The sequence below is a fragment of the Panthera pardus genome, unplaced genomic scaffold, assembly GCF_024362965.1.
Source record: "Panthera pardus isolate Hobbes unplaced genomic scaffold, ASM2436296v1 HiC_scaffold_18, whole genome shotgun sequence".
Classification (NCBI taxonomy): domain Eukaryota; kingdom Metazoa; phylum Chordata; class Mammalia; order Carnivora; family Felidae; genus Panthera; species Panthera pardus.
Window position 1 is genome coordinate 20,680,789 of NW_026526743.1, and position 21,818 is coordinate 20,702,606.

The 21,818-nt window shown below is 39.5% G+C and overlaps 1 protein-coding gene across 3 annotated transcripts in view; it reads right to left on the bottom strand.

Moving 5' to 3' along the window:
* Positions 1–21,818, bottom strand: part of ZNF507 (zinc finger protein 507) — a 46,011-nt gene that overhangs the window by 14,029 nt on the left and 10,164 nt on the right. For all 3 annotated transcript variants that reach the window (XM_019423314.2, XM_019423315.2, XM_053906048.1), the window contains 2 exons: positions 20,800–20,917; positions 16,822–16,936 (listed from right to left, as the gene is read on the bottom strand). In XM_019423314.2, coding sequence (XP_019278859.1) covers positions 16,822–16,936; positions 20,800–20,917 — 233 coding nt within the window. The remainder of the gene's footprint in view (positions 1–16,821; positions 16,937–20,799; positions 20,918–21,818) is intronic.

The window sequence follows — 21,818 nt, forward strand, 5'->3', positions numbered from 1 at the left end:
TAAGTTTAGGAATAAGAGATGAATATCCCCTCTCACCACTCCTTTCCAACATTGTACTTGAAGTCCTAGCTAATGTAGTAAAAAAAAGAAATAAAAGATACACAGATTGGGAAAGAAAAAAACAAACTGTCTTGGCGGACGACATTATTGTCTATATAGAAAATCCAAAAGAACTGACAAAAAAACTCCTGGAACTAATGAACAATTAAAGCAAGATTGCAGGACACACAGTTAATATAAATAAAAGTCAATCACTTTTCCATATTCCTGAAATTAACAGATGGTATTTGAAATTAAAAACACAATCCCATTTACATTACCACTCTCCAAATATATAATACCTAATTTTAACAATATATATATAAAATCTGTATGAGAAAAACTACAAAACTGTGACAAAAGAAGTCAAAGAAGAAGCAAATAAATGGAGATATTCTATATTAAGAAGACTCAATATTGTTAAGATGTCAGTTCTTTCTAACTTGATCTATATATTCAGTGTGATCCCATTAAAAATCCCAGCAAGTTATTTTGTTGTTTTTGCCTCTCAAGTTTATATGGATAGGCAAAAGATCTAGAATAGCCAATACAATACTGAAGGAGAAGAACAAAGCTGAAGAAGTGACAATACACAGCTATGGAATCAGTAAAAAGATGAGTGGTCACCGGGAGTCTGGATGTGTGTATGGGAGGGATGAACAGGTAGAGCACAGGGGATGTTGAGGGCTGTGAAACTACTCTGCATGATACCATATTACTACAATGGTGGATACATGCCATTATAAATTTGTCCAAACCCACAGAATGTACAGTACCCAGGGTGAACCCTCATGTAAACTATGGACTTTGGGTGATAATGATTCGTCAGTGCAGGTTCATCAACTGTAATGAGTATGCCACTCTGGTGGAGAATGCTGATAACGGAAGAGGCCATAAGTGAGTGGGGTAGGGAGTATATGGGAAGTCTTTGTACTTCTGCCCAACACTGCAGTGAACCCAAACTGCTCTAAAAAAATAAAGACTATTAAAAGTTGACAGTCATCTTACATAATAAGAATTTTAGGCACTTAAAGCTTTTGATACAAAAAAGTCATTGAGAATACTGCCCATAAGCTCTAATGTTTGCAACAGTATATGTTCATTCTTTTGGAAGACACTTGGAGTAGAAATTAGGAAAAGAAACGAGTTATGAACGTTTTCAAAGGACTATCAGTGGAATATTTAAAGTGAATAGAAAATAGCCAGTTTCTCTGTATTCAAATTAGCTGTATCTTCCAGTTCCAGGGAGTTTAAAAGAAAAAAAGTCGTTCTAAGTCTTTTTATGAAGTTAGAATTACACTGATACTGAAACTTGGCAAAGGCAACAGAAAAAAGAAAACTAAACACCAAATCTCAGTTACGGATATCAATGTAGATTATCCTGAATAAAATGCTGGCAAAGAGATTCCCAAGTATATTAAAGAATAATATACCATGACGAAAGGAGGCTTATTCTAGGAATACAGAGAATTCAGTGTTAGGAAATTTATCATGATGATTCACCATTTGAAAGGATCAGAGAAGTCATATTTTCACTGTTATTGCTGAAACTTAATCTAAAATTCAATATCCATTTAAACAAAACTTTTTACTATGGCAATCTTTTTTTTTTTTTTTTTTTTTTTAAGAGAGAGAGTGTGCATGTGCAGAAGTTGGGGAGGGGCAGGGAGAAAGAGAGACAGAATCCAAAGCAGTCTCCGTGCCATCAGCACAGAGCCTGACCCGGGGCTTGAACTCACAAATTGTGAGATCATGACCTGAGCTAAGATCAAGAGTTGGATGCTTAAACGACTGAGCACCCGGGCACCCCTACTATGGAAATCTTTAAACAAAGACCAAAGTAGGAAATTATAATGAAATTCCATCACCCAGCTTCAATTATGACTGACACTTTACCAGTCTTGTTTCACGTAACCCCCACTTAAAATTTCCCTAATTTCTGCAGGAATGTTTTGTTCAAATGAGGATCAAAACAAGATCTATATATTGCATTTGGTTGGTATATATCTTAAGTCTCTTAATCTGTAACAGTTCTTTCTTTCCCAATCCGCTTCATGTGTTTATGTACTAAAGAAACCAGGTCATCTGCCTTGTAGAATTTTTCATATCATGTGCTGCACTGATTACTTTCTGATGTTACAGTATATGTTCCTGTATCTTTCACATTTCTTATAATCTGACAGTGAGACCTAGAAAAGGCTTTCTCAACCTCAGCACTCCTGACATTTTGGGCTAGATAATTCTTCATTGTGGGAGCTGTTCTGGGCACTGTAGGATGTTTATCGCATCACTAGCCTCTACCCACTAAGTCTTTTTTTTTTTTTTTTTTTTTAATTTTTTTTTTAACGTTTATTTTTGAGACAGAGAGAGACACAGCATGAACGGGGGAGGGTCAGAGAAAGGGAGACACAGAATCCAAAACAGGCTCCAGGCTCTGAGCTGTCAGCACAGAGCCCGATGCGGGGCTCGAACTCACGGACTGCGAGATCACGACGTGAGCCGAAGTCGGACGCCCAACTGACTGAGCCACCCGGGCGCCCCTACCCACTAAGTCTTAGTAGCACCTCCTCTCCCCCTTGTGACAACCAATAATGTCTCTAGACACCGTGAGATGTCCTTTGTGGGGGGATGAGGGAGAAAAGCCTTCTCCCTGGTTAAGAACTACTGACATAAAGGTTTCATTAGATTCAGGATCAAATTTTTTTCCCCACTTTTTCTTTTTTGCAAATATACTTCCTAGGGACAGCTGTGTATTCCCTACCACCATATTTTAGGAGGCACTTACATCAGGCTGACAATACCTATACCCGATATACATTCTTAATAAAATTTCTCCACAGAATAGGGTAGGTGAATAATTCTTCATGAAAAAACATATCTATCTTAACCCCAAAACTAGTCTAAAGCTTTATGAGAAAACATTAGAAGCATATCCATTCAGCCCAAGAACAAAATAAGGATTTTCACTATCCCCACTATTATTTAGTATGCGGCAGAAACACTAGCCAGTACAGTTAGGTAAGAGACAGAAATAAGAGTTGTAAATATCATATAGGAAAGGTTGAGAAAATTATTTGCAGATAATATAATTATATATCTATACAAACACCAATTAAAAACTGTTAAAAGTAATAAGAAGTTCAGTAAGAGAAAAAAAAAGAAATTCAGTAAGGGCATAAAGTGAACGTTCTGTATAGATCAACAGCTTTCCTATATAAAAACAATATTGAATTGAAAACTAGGAAAAGAAGGAAAAGACCCATGTTATAGCAGCAACAGAAAAAATGAAATACATAAGCATATGCCTCACAACCAGTGTGTGTGTGTGTGGGGTGAGCAGGCAGTCCTTGCTTTGTATGGTTCTGCCATGCACGGATCCTGGTTACTATGGTTTAGTTAAATGTCACCACTCCCCCCTAACAACTGTTCAAATTTCAGTTATCAAAAAATATTAACTGTGTAATTGTAGAGTACAGACTTCACTGGTAGCTTTTGAGTCCACTAGGCAAAGACATGCTTCGGGATCAGTGACCAATCATGTCACTTCTTTCATTCAGTCAGTAATTGGTCACTCACAGACAGCAAAGCATTAAGTTGTGGTGCCTCCTAATCTCCCACTGATAAAATGTCCCGTGTGCCTTTTTACAAAAATGTAGTCTCCAAAAGAAGGAATTGGCCAACAAAATGGAAATACAGGAGAAACCTGTAACCCTGTAAGTGAAATCAGGCTCAAATGTAAATGCATTTATAGAACAAATAGCGGACCACAGGAATGTTGACACGGCCACCACTGAAGAAACTCTGGATATGCAGCCAGAGGATCTACATGAAGGTGAACTTGATGACATGCATGAAGAAAGTGGGTTCCTGGAAGAAGTTATTCCTGTGAAAAATATCAGTACAGAAACTCTCTGTAATCAAACTGAATTGAAAGAGCAAAGGATAAAATGGTGAAAGCTGATCCATACCCAGAAAGGAGTATGACAAATGGTCAAGGCACCGAAAACATGCTCACCTATAATACTGTAAGGAGAAGCGAGCACTGAGCAGACTATTCTGGGTAAGTTTCCCACAAAAGAAATAAAACACTTTAATTCTTAATGTTTTTAAGCATTAAGTTACAGTGTGCTATATATCTTATAGTATTTTTCATTTCCCTATACATTTATAACAGTAAGAGAGTTTTTAAATGCTTTAAGAAAAAAAATTAAGGATCACAGAATAACTGTGATTGACTACCTGTGTACTTCTATATACACAAATGTGTGCGTGGATTTACACACATACGAAACAGGAAATGTACACAATATACAGGGACAAAACTTAAATGCTACTGAGGAACACAAGAGATGATTTGAACAAATGAATGAAGTCCATACCTTGTTTGTAGAAAGTTGTGAATTCTTTCTAAATTAATCTAGAAGCTTAACACGATCCCAACACAAATAAGAGAATTATTATTAAAGTTTATTTGAGAGTGTGCATGTGTAAGTGAGAGAGGGGTAGAGAGAAATGGGGGGGGGGGGGGAGAGAAAGAGAGAGACAGAGAGAAAGACAGAGGGAGAGGGAGAGGGAGAGAGAATCCCAAGCAGGCTCCACACGGTCAGGGCAGAGCCTGATGTAGGGCTTCATCTCACAAACTGTGAGATCACGAGCTGAGCTGAAATTAAGAGTCAGACACTTAACCGACTGAGCCACCCACGTGCCCCAAGAGAATTATTTTTAGAGGAAACTAGATAAGCTGATTCTGAAGTTCATATGTGTTACCCAATTAAAACAACAAATAAAAAAATGAAGTACCTACAAAATCCACACACTTAACTTCATTTCCTTACTATCACTTCTCTCATAGAATGTGGTTTAATTTGTACATTCAATTGAAAAAATGTTTGTGTGTGTGTGTATGAAACTCATCATATAAAAGGAGAATAAGGTGTATACATGGAATTAAAAAAATAATGTATACATCATACTTGCTTGAGAACGTTCCCTCTATCTTAAGAGCTCTTTGTGTGTTCCTCCAAGATCTCATCTACCTCCCCAAAAGAAGTCTCATGTTTCCGAATTTTGTAGTGTATTCCTAAATAATTGTTTATCTGCATGATTTGGGGCATATAAATAGAATCATACTTTATGTATTCTTGTGTGACTTACTGTACCTTAGTTCAGTGTTTCTGAGATTCATCCATGCTGACAGGTACAGCTCAATTACCTCACAGAGTACCTGATTTATTGTTACCTGTAAAGTTTCTTGATTTCCCTGCTAGATGAGCTATACATTTAAACACTGACCCAGCATGTTAGTTAACTTCACTGGGAGACTTGTTCAGGCTATCTAGTTCGCTGTGCTGTCTGAAATGGGGGCCCCCTGCTTAAAGATGTTTAAACTGCTACGCCAATTTCTGTCTTACTCAACTGGTGAGCAAATGCTGTTTTTATTTTAAAATTTTTCCTGATTATATAAACTATATATATATATATTTTTTTAATTTTATTTTATTTTAAAGAAAAAGAGAGCATGAGCAGAGGAAGGGGAGAGAGAATTTCAAGCAGGCCCCATGCTTAGTGCAGAACCCAACACAGGGCTCGATCCCACGACTCTGGGATCATGACCTAAGCTGAAATCAAGAGTTGGATGCTCAACTGACTGAGCCACCTAGGTGCCCCTATAATCTTTATTTCTCTCTTTTTTAAAATGTTTGTTTACTTTGAGAGAGAGAAAAGGAGGGAAGGAATGAGTGGGGGAGGGGCAGAGAGAAAGGGAGAGAAAGAGAATCCCAAGCAAGCTCCAGGCTGGGCATGGAGCCCAATTTGGGGTTCAGTCTCAAAAACCATGAGATCATGACCTGAGCCGAGATCAAGGGTTGGACGCTTAACCGACTGAACCACCCAAGCACCCCTATAATAACCTATACGACTGAACCACCCAAGCACCCCTATAATAACCTATATTCCTTATACAAAGATGGAATTTACAGGTAAGTACAAATACAAATTCCAAAAAATTATCTAGAAAATTCCCACTGTTTTTAATGTACGTATGTAGATCTGAAGCAAAAGTGGAATCTTATTAAAGATTTTTCATCGTATTTTTGACAGTGCTCTGTAAGTATTTTCTCAAGTTAAAAGTTATGTATTTTCAATGGGGCATGATGTTCCATCCTATGCAAGTATCATAAGTTAATCACTGTACTATTATTATTAAGAGTTAGAATATTCAAAAATAAAGTAGAACGTTTTTGTATCTTTTTAACATTTTAAACAATCTACATGCATCACTGATTATTCTGTAGGATACAGTCTATTTTCCTCCACCAGAATCTTTTAAGAGAGAAGAAAAAATAAACACTCACAGTTAAGACATAGAATATAACCAATACATCTTTGAAACTCCCTGTGTGCCTCTCGATTGCCTCTTCTTCCTTTCCCAGAGGTAAGAACATTCCTGAACTGTGGGATACAGCTATTTTTAAGGCTTTTGAACTGTCATCATTTACTACTTGAGGTAGAAATGAGGAATGATAAAGTACATTTAAATTAATAATGTATATTTATGTAAGCAGTAAATCACATATTCCAGAAGTAAATGCTAAAATTATTTTTAGAATAGTTTACAGAGTTGGACAAGGCCACTTTGAAGAGTTTGAGAATAGCTAAAATTTACACTGAAATATTATTCACTATCAGAAATGCTCTTTCCTTTTTTTTTTTTTTTAATGTTTATTTATTTTGGGGAGACAGAGAGAGAGCGTGAGCAGAGTTGGGGCAGACAGAGAGGGAGACACAGATTTCAAAGCAGGCTCCAGGCTCCAAGCTGTCAGCGCAGAGCCTGACACAGGGCTCGAACTCACAAGCCAAGAGATCATGACCCGAGCTGAAGTCGGAGCTTAACCAACTGAGCCACTCAGGTGCCCCAGAAATGCTCTTTCCTAATAGAGTGATCTAGAAGCTCACCTAGAGTCTATCACTTTCATTAGTTCTCCTATGCAAACAACACACACAGATGAAGCCTTTTTGCTTTCCTGCTCTATCTAGCCTTTTAAAATTGCTCTCTCCCATCCTATTGGACAAGAACTTACTTCTATAAATTCTGCTGACTTGGTTACTCAATATCTTTTAATATGAAGAACTCCTTAAAATCTTTCCTGACAAAGGAAGATAAAGAAAGCAAGAGCAGTATATGGAACAACTGAGCCCTAATTCTAGGAGCATCAAACTTAGCTTGGTAGAAAGGTTATTCTGAAGAGACACTTGCAATGCAAATTATTCATTAAAAGATCTAAGTGTGAAGAGTGTGGAAAAAAATTGACAAGATTAAGCACTTATTAAAATGATTTTCAACTGAGTAGAGGACAAGAGATACTATAAAAGAACCTCAACTTCAGAGTTATGTAAAGGCGGCTTATATGTATTTCTACTTCCTTTTTACCTAAATAAAAAAAATAAAGCTGCCAGTTATTTTATCATCAAAAAAAAAAAAAAAAATGGGTTTATTGCAATCTGGGACAAGAAGTTGGGGAAAACCACTGGCAAGAGTTCCAAACAAAGATAGGAATGTTCTTTTACACAGGAAAGCAGGAGGTTAGGAGGGCTGTTATAAACAGTCTCTGACTGGCTGAGCTGTTGGAGGCCTGTAAGCCTTTCTTTCTCCTGCAAGTATCCACCTGCAAGGTCCTCCTCTTCCTGCTGGGGTGTGCAACTGACAACGAGTGGCAGGGCAGGAGAGCTCCCCTTGCTGAACCTCCAACTGCATTCTAATGAGGATTCCCTTTATTAATCTTCATAGCGTATATGCCATGAGTCAGAAAATGAACAGGTAACACCGACCTGACCAAAATACATGTAATGTAGTACCTAGAAAAAGCATAAAAAATGTTTCGAAACAGAGGATTATGTCTAACAGATCATTTCTAACCATGTTACCAGCAGACCGTCAACATCCCTATTTCCAAATACCCTGCACAGTGGGCAAAAAAAAGATAATAAAAACCCAAAAGCAAACAAAAACAAACCCTAGTGACATAAGAATAACAGCAGCACATTTACAGGACATCACCTGTCACAATTTTGTTTTGTTTTTCATTTTCTGAGAGAGAGAGAGAGAGAGAGAGAGAGAGAGAGAGAGGACGAGCGCGCAAGCAGGGAAGGGGCAGAGAGAGAGAGGGAGACACAGAATCTGAAGCAGGCTCCAGGCTCTGAGCCGTCAGCATAGAGCCTGATGCGGGGCTTGAACCCATGAACTGTGAGATCATGACCTGAGCTGAAGTCAGACATCCCACGACTGAGCCACCCAGGCGCCCCTGTTTTGCTTTTTTAATGGAACTGCCCCATCTGGCATCTTCCCATGACAATCCCATTTGGTACTTCAATTATTCAAATCTGTCAAGGCAAAGTATACGTGACGTGAGGAAACACATGAGCATCCTAACAGACCAAGTGCTGGTTTCCTGGTGTAATCTCTACAGAAGGTTGGACGGAAGCTTTGGAATGCCAGAATGAACACTGCCTCTGTCAACCAATAAAGTCCTATCCATATCTGTATGAAAAATGAGATTTCTTCCCAATGCAAGAAAACTATTTTGGCAACCAAAAGAAAGCCGATGGAGAAACCTGTGATATTATGATTTCTAACAAGAAATATATATTTGGTTTTTGCCCCCATTCCTGGCACTAAACTCCAAAATCCCTTGGAATTTCCGTACGTGAGGAGAGCAAACAATGTGTTTTTGTCATGTTAATGAGGTGACCTTTCGAACCCCTCTGGGTAACCTAAGGATGGGGGCTGGTTGCTAGAGGAACCAATCACAGGATCAGAGGGTTGGAACTTTCTGTCTCACCCTCTAGGGGAGGTGAGGGGCTGGAGATGTAATTAATCACGGCTACATAATGAAGCCTCCATAAAAACCCAAAGGATGTTCAGAGAGCTTCTGGGTTGGTGACCAGGTGAAGGTGCTGAGAGGGTGGTGACCCAGAGAGGGCATGGACGTTCTGCTCCTCCAGGGCCTTGCCCTTTGAACCTCTCATCGGGCTGCTCATCCGTATCCTTTACAACATCCTTCATGACAAACGGGTAAATATTAGTACACTGGTTTCCTGAGTTTTGTGAGCTGGTCTAGCAAACCTCTGCTTTAGGTCAGTTGGTTAGGAGCACAGGTGACAACCTAGAAGTGGGGGCAGTCTTGTGGAACTGAGCCCTTAACCAGTGGGATCCAATGCTATCTCCTGGTAGTGTTAGAATAGGATTAAATTTGCAGGACCCCCAGTTGGTGTCTGCTGATGACTGAGTCAACTGCTTGATGGTGGAGAAAAAACATCAGAAAACCCAGTGCTTCTCAAACAAAGAAACAAACAAACCAACAAACAACAAGAAAACCAAATGCTTTTCTTGGCTAAAAAAAACCCGTAAGACTGAATTTTTCTATAGGCTTTCTCCTACTGCTCATGGGTCAGTTACTTTATAGTCCCAGAACCCCAGAAAAATAGGAATGTGGCTCAAACACCCTACTCCCCTGACCTGGGACCTTACTTGGACCTTACTCCAGGTCTCTTCAACTGGGAATGACTGCCTTGGGGGATGAGGTAAAAGAAAGCAGAACCTGGATGTTCTGTAAGATCTGAAGTGACCTGAGAAGGATTTGAACGTGCATAAAAAGATTTCAATAAAAATTCTGCAGTAGGGTTTGTCTTACCACATTTCATTTGTTTTCTGTGCTTTCAAAGGAGTAAATAACTAAGGTCCAGAGAAATGGCCACTTCAGATTTTGTGAAGAACCCAAGAAATCTTTGTGCCACTGTGAAAAACAAACTCCTTTGGTTCATCCCTTAGAAACAACACATATTGTTTTCCTCCAAATTAAACTATCTGCTAAACTGTTTCCTTAAAATAAATTCAAGTTTTTCAAAGACTTGAGTTTTCCCCCAAGCCAAGAAAAATAACTGAAATTCAACATGCCTCCAGATTGAGAGAGACTTAAGAAATCTATAACTATGGTGGAAGTGATGGTATGTGGCTTCTCAGAACAGGTCATAAGAGGTGATACAGTGCTTGCCTACTTAATTTTTTTTTTTTTTTTAACATTCTTGACTACTTTTTTTTTTTTTTTTTAATTTTTTAATGTTTATTTATTTTTCTGAGACAGTGAGTGCACACACACGCCCGCTCGGGGGAGGGGCAGAAAGAGAGGGAGACAGAAGATCCAAGCAAGCTCTACACTGTCAGCACAGAGCCCGCTGTGGGGCTTGAACTCACAAACCATGAGATCATGACCTGAGACAAAGTTGTACGCCTAACCGACTGAGCCACCCAGGCACCCCAGTGCTTGCCTACTTCTAATCCAAACATTCACTTTGGGGCACGAGCGCAGCTGGAAGGACCTCGTGGAGAAATGGTGTATGTGCTCCAGCTGAGATCCCCAGCTGAGGGTCCGGCCAACAGCCAGCATCAACCACCAGTTAGGCTGGTGAGGGAGCCTTCAGCCTTCAAGTCTTCCCTGCAAAGACCCAGACCTTATGGAATAGAGACAAGCCATCCCTACAGTAGTCTTCCTCAATTCCCCATCCACAGAAACCCTGAGCTTAATAAAACTTCTGCTGCATTATAATATACCACTAAATTGGGGATAGTATGGCATGCAGTGGCAGTAGGCCTCACAAAGAGTTCTTTCTGGCATAACAGAGACACACAGCCGGTAGAAGCAAAGGTTCAAACCCTGGCTCTGCCATTTGGGAGACCTGGGGAAAGTAGTTTCATCTACCCAGTCTCTCTTTCCACATCTATGAAATTGGGATAGCAACATTCCTAAGTAACGGTTAAGTAAGCTGATACAAATCAAGTGCTTAGCACACTGTCTGGTCCATGCAGAATGTCTAAAAAATGTTAACGGTTATTATTACTCGTAATATTTTTTATATCAAAGACTAGACTTTATTTAATGACTGACCACACTGAGTGGCAACCCCTGTCATTCCAAAATGTGATTCGCGCTGCTTAAAACTTTTCTGGATTTTTAAAATTTTTCTTAGTTTTTGTGCTATGTTAGAACAAAATATAGGCTCATTAACATATAAGCACACAATATTTTTGACCCAGCTGATGTACATCCCTAAAATCAGAGTCCTTACTTTATAAGCACACATTTTTACTTCGAATCATGTATCTTACAAGGGTATTTCAAAGACATCAACATCAGTTTCAGAGTATAAAGACACAAAAGCTGTAATCACAAGAAAAAGATTCATAAATCTGACTACATTAAATATTAGAATTTTGGTTTGTCAGAAACATAACTGAGAGAGTAGAAAGACAAACCATAGTTTAGCAGATACGTGCAATATACATAATAGACAAGGAACTTGTATTCAGAACAGACTGTTGCAAATCAGTAAGAAAAAGGCAGACAACCAATAAGGGAATGGGCAATAGTACACAAACAGGCAAAAAAGATACTCAACCTCATAAATCATCAGGAAAATGCAAATCAGAACCACAACAACATACTTCTACACACCTACCAGAACGATCAAAATTAAAGACTGACAATATGAAGTGTTGGTCAGACTATGAGCTGGTATAGTCACTGTAAACTGGTATAACCATTTTGGATAATTGTTGAGATCTACCAAAGCTGAATATATACGCGGGCCCTATTACCCAGATATTTCACTCCTAGGTATAAACCCAATGAAAATGGACTCAATTTCATATACGCACCAAAAACACGTAAAAGAATGTTCAAAAGGCATTATTCACAATAGCGGGAAGATCGGGCAGTAACCCCAATACCTATCACTAGTAGAGTGAATGAATAAATTGCCAGTCTCACAATGGAATACTATATGGCAATGAAAAGGACGGTGTTAGTTCTACATTACATTACACACAATGATGATGAGCCTGATATAAAAGAATATGCACCAGGGCGCCAGGCTGGCTCAGTTGGAAGAACATGTGAACATGTGACTCAGTCTCAGGGTTGTGAGTTCCAGCCCTGTGCTGGGTATACAGCTTACTTAAATGAATAAACTTAAAAAAAAAAAAAAAAAAAAAAGACTATGTACTGCATGATATCATTTCTGTTAAGTCAAAAAAAAGGCAAAATCATGATGTTAGAAGTCAAGATGGTTGGAAGGGCAGAGGAGAAAGGGAGCTGGTGCCTGGGGGCCCCGAGAAGAGTGCTGCAGAGGGGCTGGCAATGGCTTATTTCATGGTCTGAGTAGTTAAGAGGAGGAGTGAATGTGACTCATTGGCCAAGCTGCACACTTACAATTTATGCAATTTTCAGGACATATACCACCTTAAATTATAAAGTATTAAAAATTTTAAAGAGAGAGAAAGGCTTAAGAGAGTTTTCAATCAAATGCAACATTTGGACCTTGTTTAGCTTCTGATATGAACAAACTAACTCTAAAAGTATATTAAAAATGTTTTTTAGGGGCGCCTGGGTGGCTCAGTCGGTTAAGCGGCCGACTTCGGCTCAGGTCATGATCCTGCGGTCCGTGAGTTCGAGCCCCGCGTCGGGCTCTGTGCTGACGGCTCAGAGCCTGGAGCCTGTTTCGGATTCTGTGTCTCCCTCTCTCTGACCCTCCCCCGTTCATGCTCTCTCTCTCTCTCTGTCTCAAAAATTAAAAAAAAAAAAAAAAAAGTTAAAAAAAAATTAAAAAAAAATGTTTTTTAATGTTTTTATTTATTTTTGAAAGAGAAAGAGAGACAGAGCACGAGCAAGGGAGGGGCAGAAAGAGGGAGACACAGAATCCAAAGCAGGCTCCAGGCTCTGAGCTGTCAGTGCAGAGCCCAATGTGGGGCTTGAAACCATGAACACGAGACATGATCTGAAGCAAAGTTGGACACCTAACGCACTGAGCCACCCAGGTGCCCCTAAAAGTACATTTTTGAAACATTTAGGGAAACACTGGGTATTTCTGGCCTAGGTATTAAAACAGGACTCTTAAAAAATTCAACATACTTATGTGGGTAGCTTTTCTACTTAAAGAAGAAAAAGTATAGTAACACCATTATACATTTTTTTTTTCAAAGTACAAAAAACTTACAGAACCAGAGCTATTTCCTAGATAAGGCAAACTGAGGTATACAGATAACTATCAGTGACCATTTCCTGAGCACCTAATACATGCCAGGTCATATACCAAGTGCTTTATGCCAAAGCCCATTTCCTTCTTTGTCGTGTTGCGGCACCTACCCCTCACTGTGCCATGGTGGAGTTTCAGAACAGAAGTACCAACACAACTGTGTTTCTAAGGGAAAATGGTTCAATGTCATATAGTTAGAAGGAAACTCGGTAACTTGAGGAAAATATTTTGTCATCCCATCTTCCATCTCCAGCCAGTCACAAAAGTGATACTGGGGGATGTAAACCAGGGGGAATTCTAGAACTGCAATATTAACACTAAACTGAGGATGATCTAATGTTTGAAAATCCTGAAAGGAACCTTCTAGTAACTGTGGGGCCAATGTCCTAAACATCAGGTATAACTATAATGGGTATGTGCTTTAGAACGTTCCTTACTAAAGCACTGAAAAACAAAGTTTGCTGATTTGGTAAGACTGAGGCGGGATGATGCCTTTTTCATCTTTCCCTGTCCTCACACAAGAACGGAAAATAGCTCTCCTTCTGTAATGAGGACAGAGTTTCTGAGATGCCTGTACACCTGCATGAGCAGCAGGGGAAAACCAGCCCCTTTGATGCACCAGGAAATATGCTGGGTGCTTAATACACATAACCTCATCCAATCCTCACAGAGCTTCATGAGCTAGGCAGTATTCTCCCATTTTGTATGGGAAAGGAGGCTTAGCTTGGAATAACCTCCACAAGGTCACCCAGTTGGGCAAAGGAGGTCCGTGGCCCAGGCCTGAGACTATAAAGCAGAAGTGCTACACAGGACACTAGGTTGCCTTCAAGGCAGGCAACACGGCACGGGGACCTCAGCTGTGACAATACTTCTACCTGGGGATAGCATCCCTTTCGTAAAATAAATAAGCTATGTCTGTCTGTCCAGGAACAGGATTATGCTTTGTTTTCCAAAATGAGAGGTAAACAGCATTTTTAGGGGGTTGGTGGGGGGTGGTGTCAGACAATGAATCAGTGGGAGGGGACGAGGACAGAAGCCAGGCCAATGAGTATTAGATGGCCACCACTTACTGGGTGCTTAGTTTGTGCCAGTACATCACGTATGCTGTTTAGTTTAGTCCTCACATCTACCCTGTAAAGCAGGTGTCTTAATTATCCTCATTTTAGAAAAGACAAGACCAAGCATAGCAGGGTGAAATTGTTTGCTCAAGGTAACAAATGCCATAAGTCAGAGAGCTCAGATTCAATCCCGAGACTATCTGTCCCCAGAACCAGGGTTCTTACACATGAAAATGTACTGCCCAGATCACACAATATGTTCCGTGAAGGATCGGAATGGCAACATAAAAAGTAAAGGCATGAGCAAAGAACAGTTATAAATATTGCAGAAAATCTATTACAAAGCAGGCACATTCAAACACACACCACACCTGTTCCGCCTTTGCGCAAAGACTGCAAGTTGTGCAAGAAGGCACTCTAACTCTGAGGAGTTCACCATTGCTCCCGGTGAGTATGTTCCTTAACAAAAAGTAGGTAATCAGAAATGTGTAGGGTATGGATTCTGAGAAAATAAGCCCAAACTCTGACCAGTAAGTGTACCAGGCAGCAAAACTGAATGAAGCCTACGTGCAATAAGCCAGAAAAACTACTGTGATAACTTAGATCAAATTAGATCTCAAGAAGGCTATGCTTACTAGCTTAGCTTAAAACGAAGTTTATGACCGGGAACAGAAAATCCTAGAAGCATACTGGAATACAGTGTGTTAATTCACAGTGCTCTGTAGACTGCAAATCCTATGTGGATTTAAAGTATTTAAAAAAGGAGTCACAAGATTTGACAGTTGGAAAATAAGACTTATGAGAAAAAGCTGGTTGTATTTACAGGGAAGGGGGATGTATGACATTTCTTCTGAGACATAAACACTCAGCCAAACCCAGTGACAAAGTGTAGTGTGTATAAACTTGGAAAATAACACGCTGAGACTTCTCTGCTTTAAGAGGAAAAGGGTTCTCAGAGTGCACTGCCCACTGGCAGGAAGACTCTAGGACAATTACAACCAATCCTAGGAGTCTGTGAATACTTTAAGAACATAAGAAAACACAAACCCCAGGACACCAAAAACCGTCAAGATAAATCTTTAAGCTATAAGACTAACCTAACTCAAGTAGATGTGAGACTTTCCTCTACAGACTTGGAATCAATCATTAACCTCTTTTATCCTAATTGTATTCTTGAGAGTTTACTTGTTTATTGTTTGTCTACAGGGTTCATGATAGAGGGACGATATCCCTTTTATCATGACTACAGTCTAAGAGCCTAGCACAGCTCCTGGAACACAATTATCTGCTCAATAAATTTTTCTCAATGAATTTGAATGAAGAGTCTATATCTAATTTTATTCTTGCCTGGATCACATGAATTGGCATGGTATGTCATTGAATTTAAAAATAAAGATACCCAAAATATAAAGGCAAAGCTTTCTCCTATCAGATGAACTAGCATCCCCTGTTTTCATAATGTTCTCCTAAATACTTTCTAGTGCAAATCATAAATGATACATGCAAATACCACCTATCACTCTCATATGTATTTTCTGGCACTGAGTTACTGTTAATAATGGTTAATGGCCTTCATTGTACTCTGGGAAAACTAGGGATCCTAGTTTTAAAAGTGTTTGAAATAAACACAGACACACTGAGGCAAGGCCAAACACCTTCCACAGAATTACGAGTCTTTGCAAATGGACATACTGTCTGAAGAAGAGTGATTATAAACAAGTCTGCTGCTTAGGAAATTAAGCACATGCTATATTATTAAAAGCCATATATAGAGAGAGAGATACACACTTAGAGCGTCAAACAATGGCATTTTCAGGCATAGTCCGTCAAGTCTTCATTTAGCTACTAATACTGTGACCCCCCCACACCTACTTGTGTCATACTCATACCATGGCTGGGGACACAAGTTAAAATGTGAAGCAGATTTTGATAAGCAGTTGAAACAGCTCATGCCCGTGGCCTAGCACGGTTAGTCATGGTGACTATGTCAGTTTTGAGTAGGAACCTGACATTCCATCATGGCTGCAAGAGCAACAGATTGCTCTGTGGCAGCTGGACACGCTTCCACAGAAACGTTTGTACCTTTACCGTACATAAACAACACGCAGTGCATTCTCAAGAGGCAAAGTTTACTTAAGAAATGATTTCTACTTTTCTATTCGATCACCTGACAAGGCCTGTATTTCCTGAAAATATGTGTTAGAATTGGCTTTTGTGAAAAATCACGTAACAAAATTCTATTAAATGACAGCTTAATTTTCAAACACAGAGTTGTTCATAGGGAATTTTAGTTTTAAGCATCTTTTCTGAAATATTGACTACTTAACCCACCAAATTACTGAACTGAAGTCTAAGCACTGAAAGTCTGCTATGATAATTTATACCCAACTGAAACTGAAAACATATCTGACAGAAGTAGACATTTTCTTCCATTTTAACTAGACAAAATGCCTATTGTCCTAAGACCCAAGCTTAAAGTTCATGTTCCTTAACAAACACTCATGAAACCAGTAGTGAGTTTCTTTGCACACAATCTGTGTTCAAATAAGTGTTATGAATCTTTAACTATTTCTACTTGTTTCCTTTACTATAAGATATTCTAACACAAGCATTAAAGCTCTATGACCGTCACACTCACCTGTATGGCTTGTCAGAGTTATGGATTCGCCGGTGGTTTCTGACACCAACGTAGGTTGTACTTGTATAATCGCACACGTCACATCTATACTGTTTCTGTACTGAAGACTTACTCCCTAGATAAGGGATTGGAGAGCTTTAGTGACATACTTTGATTAGATAGAAATGACATCATCTCCACTGTAAATGAATATTTACAGCACATTGTACCAACATTTCCAACAAGGCCTTCTCTTTTAATAAAGTTAACAAGTTTGAACATGGTTTTCCAGTTTCTCCTGCAACTGGACTATCAGCAGATACAAAGCGAACGTCATCTCACCTGCAAATATAGATACATTGGCTTGGTTTCTGCATGACCTTGTACAAAATGCTACAATAAAATAAGCTGATGCCAGCTGCCCTGCTGACTGCAGCAGCTGAATTAACCAGAGATATACTGTTAATTTGAAAAGTGTTAGTCTAATTGATATTGGATAAACTGTCTTAAGGAAACACTGATTTGCCAACAAGCTGTGATCTAACACTATAATACAATATTACACAGTATGGCTACATAGCATATATAACAAACTCAATATAAAAAGCCTAAAGCTTGGGGCACCTGGGTAGCTCAATTGGTTAAGCCACCAACTCTTGATTTCAGCTCAGGTCATGATCTCATGGTTTGTGGGATCGAGAACGGTGTTGGGCTCAGCATGGAGTTTGGAGCCTGCTTGGGATTCTCTCTCTCTCTCTCTCTCTCTCTCTCTCTCTCTCTCTGCCCCTGCCCTGCTTACACTCTCTCTCTCAAAATAAATAAATAAAAGCCTAAAGCTTTTTCACCCTATGGGTTTCCTTTGTTTATAAAAATGTCAGGTACCAGTGCAACAATGGAAGGAAAAACAACTGCAAATTATTAAGTGCTATATAATGTAGCATATGTCTAGCAAACTGACACATTACAAGGACAAATGTTATCACTAACATGAATGTGCAGCCCTCTGAAATTCAGAATATATGGATCCGATTGGAAATAGGCCATGTCACCACACTTACTCTGCACCAACAAGGCTGGGTAATTTAAATCAGGGTAAGCCTGAGACAACACAAGCTGAATGATTTATTTGATCATGTAAAACTGTTCCTGAAGATATTCAACACCTTCTTTACTCTTCTGTAAGCACAAAGTCTGTGGGCCATTCACAGGCCGATGGCTTTACATTCAGAAACAAAGCAAGCATGGAAACCTAAAGAATAAGGCAGAGCAGCAAGGAAGCTTAGGTAGAATATTAGTGCACAGTGCATAAACGTAAAATTGGTGGCAGAAGAGAATCCCACGCTGAAATTTTAACAAAGAAAATTCTTAAGTTAAATTTAAGCTTTCTAAAATTGAAATTCTCTTTCGCCTGTAACTACTTTTGTCAGGCAGAACAAAATGTCCTAATTTCCTGGTATACGTCTACAACATTAATATACACTCTAATCATAATTATAATGTAAGTATCGCTCTTAATTGCTAGGTTAAAAACTTGGACTTGATTATAAGTGGCATTGTTCCAAATACAGTTTTTTTTTTAAACCCTGAAAAAAATGAGGTGTGAAATATTGGATAATGGTTTTGTGTGAGAAATATTACAGATCAATGACAACTAATAAAAATGACAGATGGAAAAACTTAATATAGCACAGAACGAGAGCCTGTGCTACTTCCAGCAACTGTTTCCAATGGAAAGAATACACGATTTAAAGTTCAACGATTTGGGCTTCGTCCTTGCTCTTCTACCTAGTACCAGGATGATCGTGGGCAAAGCATTTCACCTCCTGAAGACTCGGTTTTCTCATCTACAGGATGGAAATTCTAGAATCTCCCAGCATGGTTTATTGAGTAAGCTTTAGGAGGACTCTATTCTTCCTTCACTGCAGTCTGTACGTCACATGCAGGTCTGTGTCAGGCCTCTGACCTGTCCCTTGCTGTAGACTCCCTGAAGACAGGGATCTGTGCGTTTTGTTTACATTGCATCCCCCGGGGTTCATGAATCGTATGTTTGCAATAAGGAATGATTTCATTAATGATGTTTGCGAAGGAACATCATATGAGAATGCTTTGCCCGTGGCTCTAACACAGCACGTGTGCTCTCCGCGGACACAGCCGTCATACGGTTCTGTCTTCCTCCAGGGCTGGGTTTCTTACAGGCAGTGAGGCCTTCACCGTACTCCCTGCACCTAGCTTGGTATCCAGCTCGGAATGGGTGCACCATGCCTTCTGGCAGAACAATGTCTGAAGTATGTTACACTGGGTCTCTGAGTCAAAAACTGTCCCAAGTTATCTGTGCCATCATAATGGGCAGTGGCTGGGGACCACTGAGGCACACTTCCCCCAACTTGTCCAGCAAGTTTACTACAAGGCTAAAAAATCTAGAGTAAAACACGAATTATTCTGACCTTCTTTGTGAGCTAAACACTTGTTTTTTGGCTCAACAACCAGATTTCAAAAGTGCTAATACGGAATTCATCAAGTATCGGTGTAAGTGTGCAGGCGGTTATCAGTCACCTGAATTGTTGGACCACTAGGACAGAGAAAAGCAAATGGAGTGAAGCGAGAGAAAAACAGACATGGCAGCAATTTAAAATCCATACATTCAACCACGAGAAACAGCAGGACGCACCAAGAAAAGATGCCGTAAAATGGAATATGGTGGACAGGTGCTGTCGCGGTAAAGCTCAAACTGGTTACTTTACTTTTGAGCTGACATTTTAATCTTTTTTATCAAAGTTGTGAGTTCTAATTTGTTAACCCATTTGGACAGTTTTATAAATTACTGCTTTTGAAGACGGTGCCAGAAAAGACATATTCCGCCGCTACTGTTAACCGCACGCAGGTGGTGCCACTGAGTAGTATTTACTTTATTCCTTCATTAGGGATTTATGGTCCAATGACATCAAATGTTTTAATGTCTCCTTTAAGGGGATATGGAAACATAATGAATTAAAATAAAAGGAGGCATTTAGGGCTGTTTTGTAAAAAGGAAACAAAACGGTTTTAGCTCAGCCATCTCTTGCAGAAACAGATGCTATGTCATAAACTCCTTTTGTTTTGGATAGTTTTACAGGGATGACATCTGTCTGACAAGGGAATTTTGGTGCTACAGTGGTGTCAAAATCAGTTCTTTCAGAAACATTCTTGAATCAGTTATGCTTTCTGGGGTATAATTTAATGAACCATTATGGTAAAACATTTTACTCTGCAGTCGTTTCTAACTTTAATTCTTAGGAAATCTAAAAAGGAAAGTCACCCCAATATGTTTTATTTCCCATAAACACTATGTACCGCACTTGAGACATTTAAAGTATATCAATTTGAGAGAGCTGATGCAAGGAAGCACAGCTTATTACACTTTATCCCTCATTCTCCGGATGTGGCATCCGCTTTTTCATGGAACTCTAATTAAATCTTTTGATTCTAATATTCCTATTAGCAGAAACTCAGCCGACTGGTACCTAACTAGTACACAAAAAGATCTTCTGTTTTTTTGGCTTTTTTTTTTTTTTCTTAAATAATGCAGATGAAATCTGGCAGTCATACTTGGATAAGAATAAGATCACAGCAGGAAGCCTCACTTACAGTTTGAGGTGGGGGCCCTGCCATCTGCAAAAGCTGCTATATTCTCAGTGGGTCAACGGTGCTGAGAGAGGGGAGGGCTTGCTTTCCACACTGCAGCTTCCCTGGCTTGCTGGGGTGTCACCCAAGGGTTTGTGATGTACTTGGCTCTTACAGGGCAGCATAAATTTCAACGTGTTATCGACCTACACAGTCGACTACTTACTAATATAGCATTTCATTTAGTGCTCAGAATTACCTCAGGAACACAGGTAAGATTCATTCACATCCACAGTATGAAAATAGAGAACATATGCGGCTTTAGTCCTGAAAATAACCCACGTGACAACTAAGGGCTTTTTAAAAAACCTAATACGCTAGTCAAATAAATGCAGATACCTTCTTGAACACCTTTTCCATCAGCTGTATCACTGGAAATTCTTGACTCATTAGAAGCTGCTACTGACAAGGTATCTGGAAGGCTGTGTTGCTCTCTCTCATGGTTCCTCAGTTGACTCTAAAAAATTGAGAAATAGTCCCACGTAACTTTCAATAAATATACTTGCACTGTTACTAAGAGACTGCTGAAGCAGTTAATTGCTTTCATGGCCTGGCACCTAGAACACATTACCAATATTTTAAAACCAAATGTGCTAAAAGATTATCTGATTTATTTGACAGTTTACGGAAAGAAATACACTGGAGAAATCACAATCTCATCAAAAAGGCAGTTCTTTTTGCATTCTCCAAAAGCAAGCCCCCGCTATCTTCAGAGGGGTTTCTGCACGGCACGTGCGTGCTTACTGAACCACTGGCAGGCCCGGAGGAGGGAAGAGCAGAGTGTTTGGAATAACCCGATGCTTTCACAAAAATAAATCCAACCAGTAACTGCTGGACTCCTGCTAATTCTTGCCTTTCAACACCAGCTAACTTGTTGATGAATATCTTCTTCCTTCACCACCACCCCCACAAATCAAGAGTGCAGGAACAAAAGAAACTTCTGGAACTTGCTTTTACAGCCCATTTGGATGTGCTGCTTGTCTAGCAGCCTGAGGCCACTTCAGAACACTATGAGGGCAATCCAAGGAGGCAGTATATCTCAGACTCAAAGGCTGAGAGAAGTCTACATCCCAGTTAGCCTTTTAGGATACTTTTTTTTTTTTTTTTTGCCCTCCAGACAGTCAACTGGCAACATTGGAGAAGAAAAGTTCTAAACTAATGATTAAATGAATCCTGTTTCCTTTAGGAAGACAGCCATTTCATGCTGGTTGTTGGTTTTAAGGTAGTACATAGGATGAAAATCACGGTCAAAATCCTTACAGTCCCTTAAACTGCCCATTAAATACACGTGGCTCTATTTCCACTTTACTGTCTGTCATGAAGTCCAACATAGTCTACTTTCCCTCTTGCGAGGACAC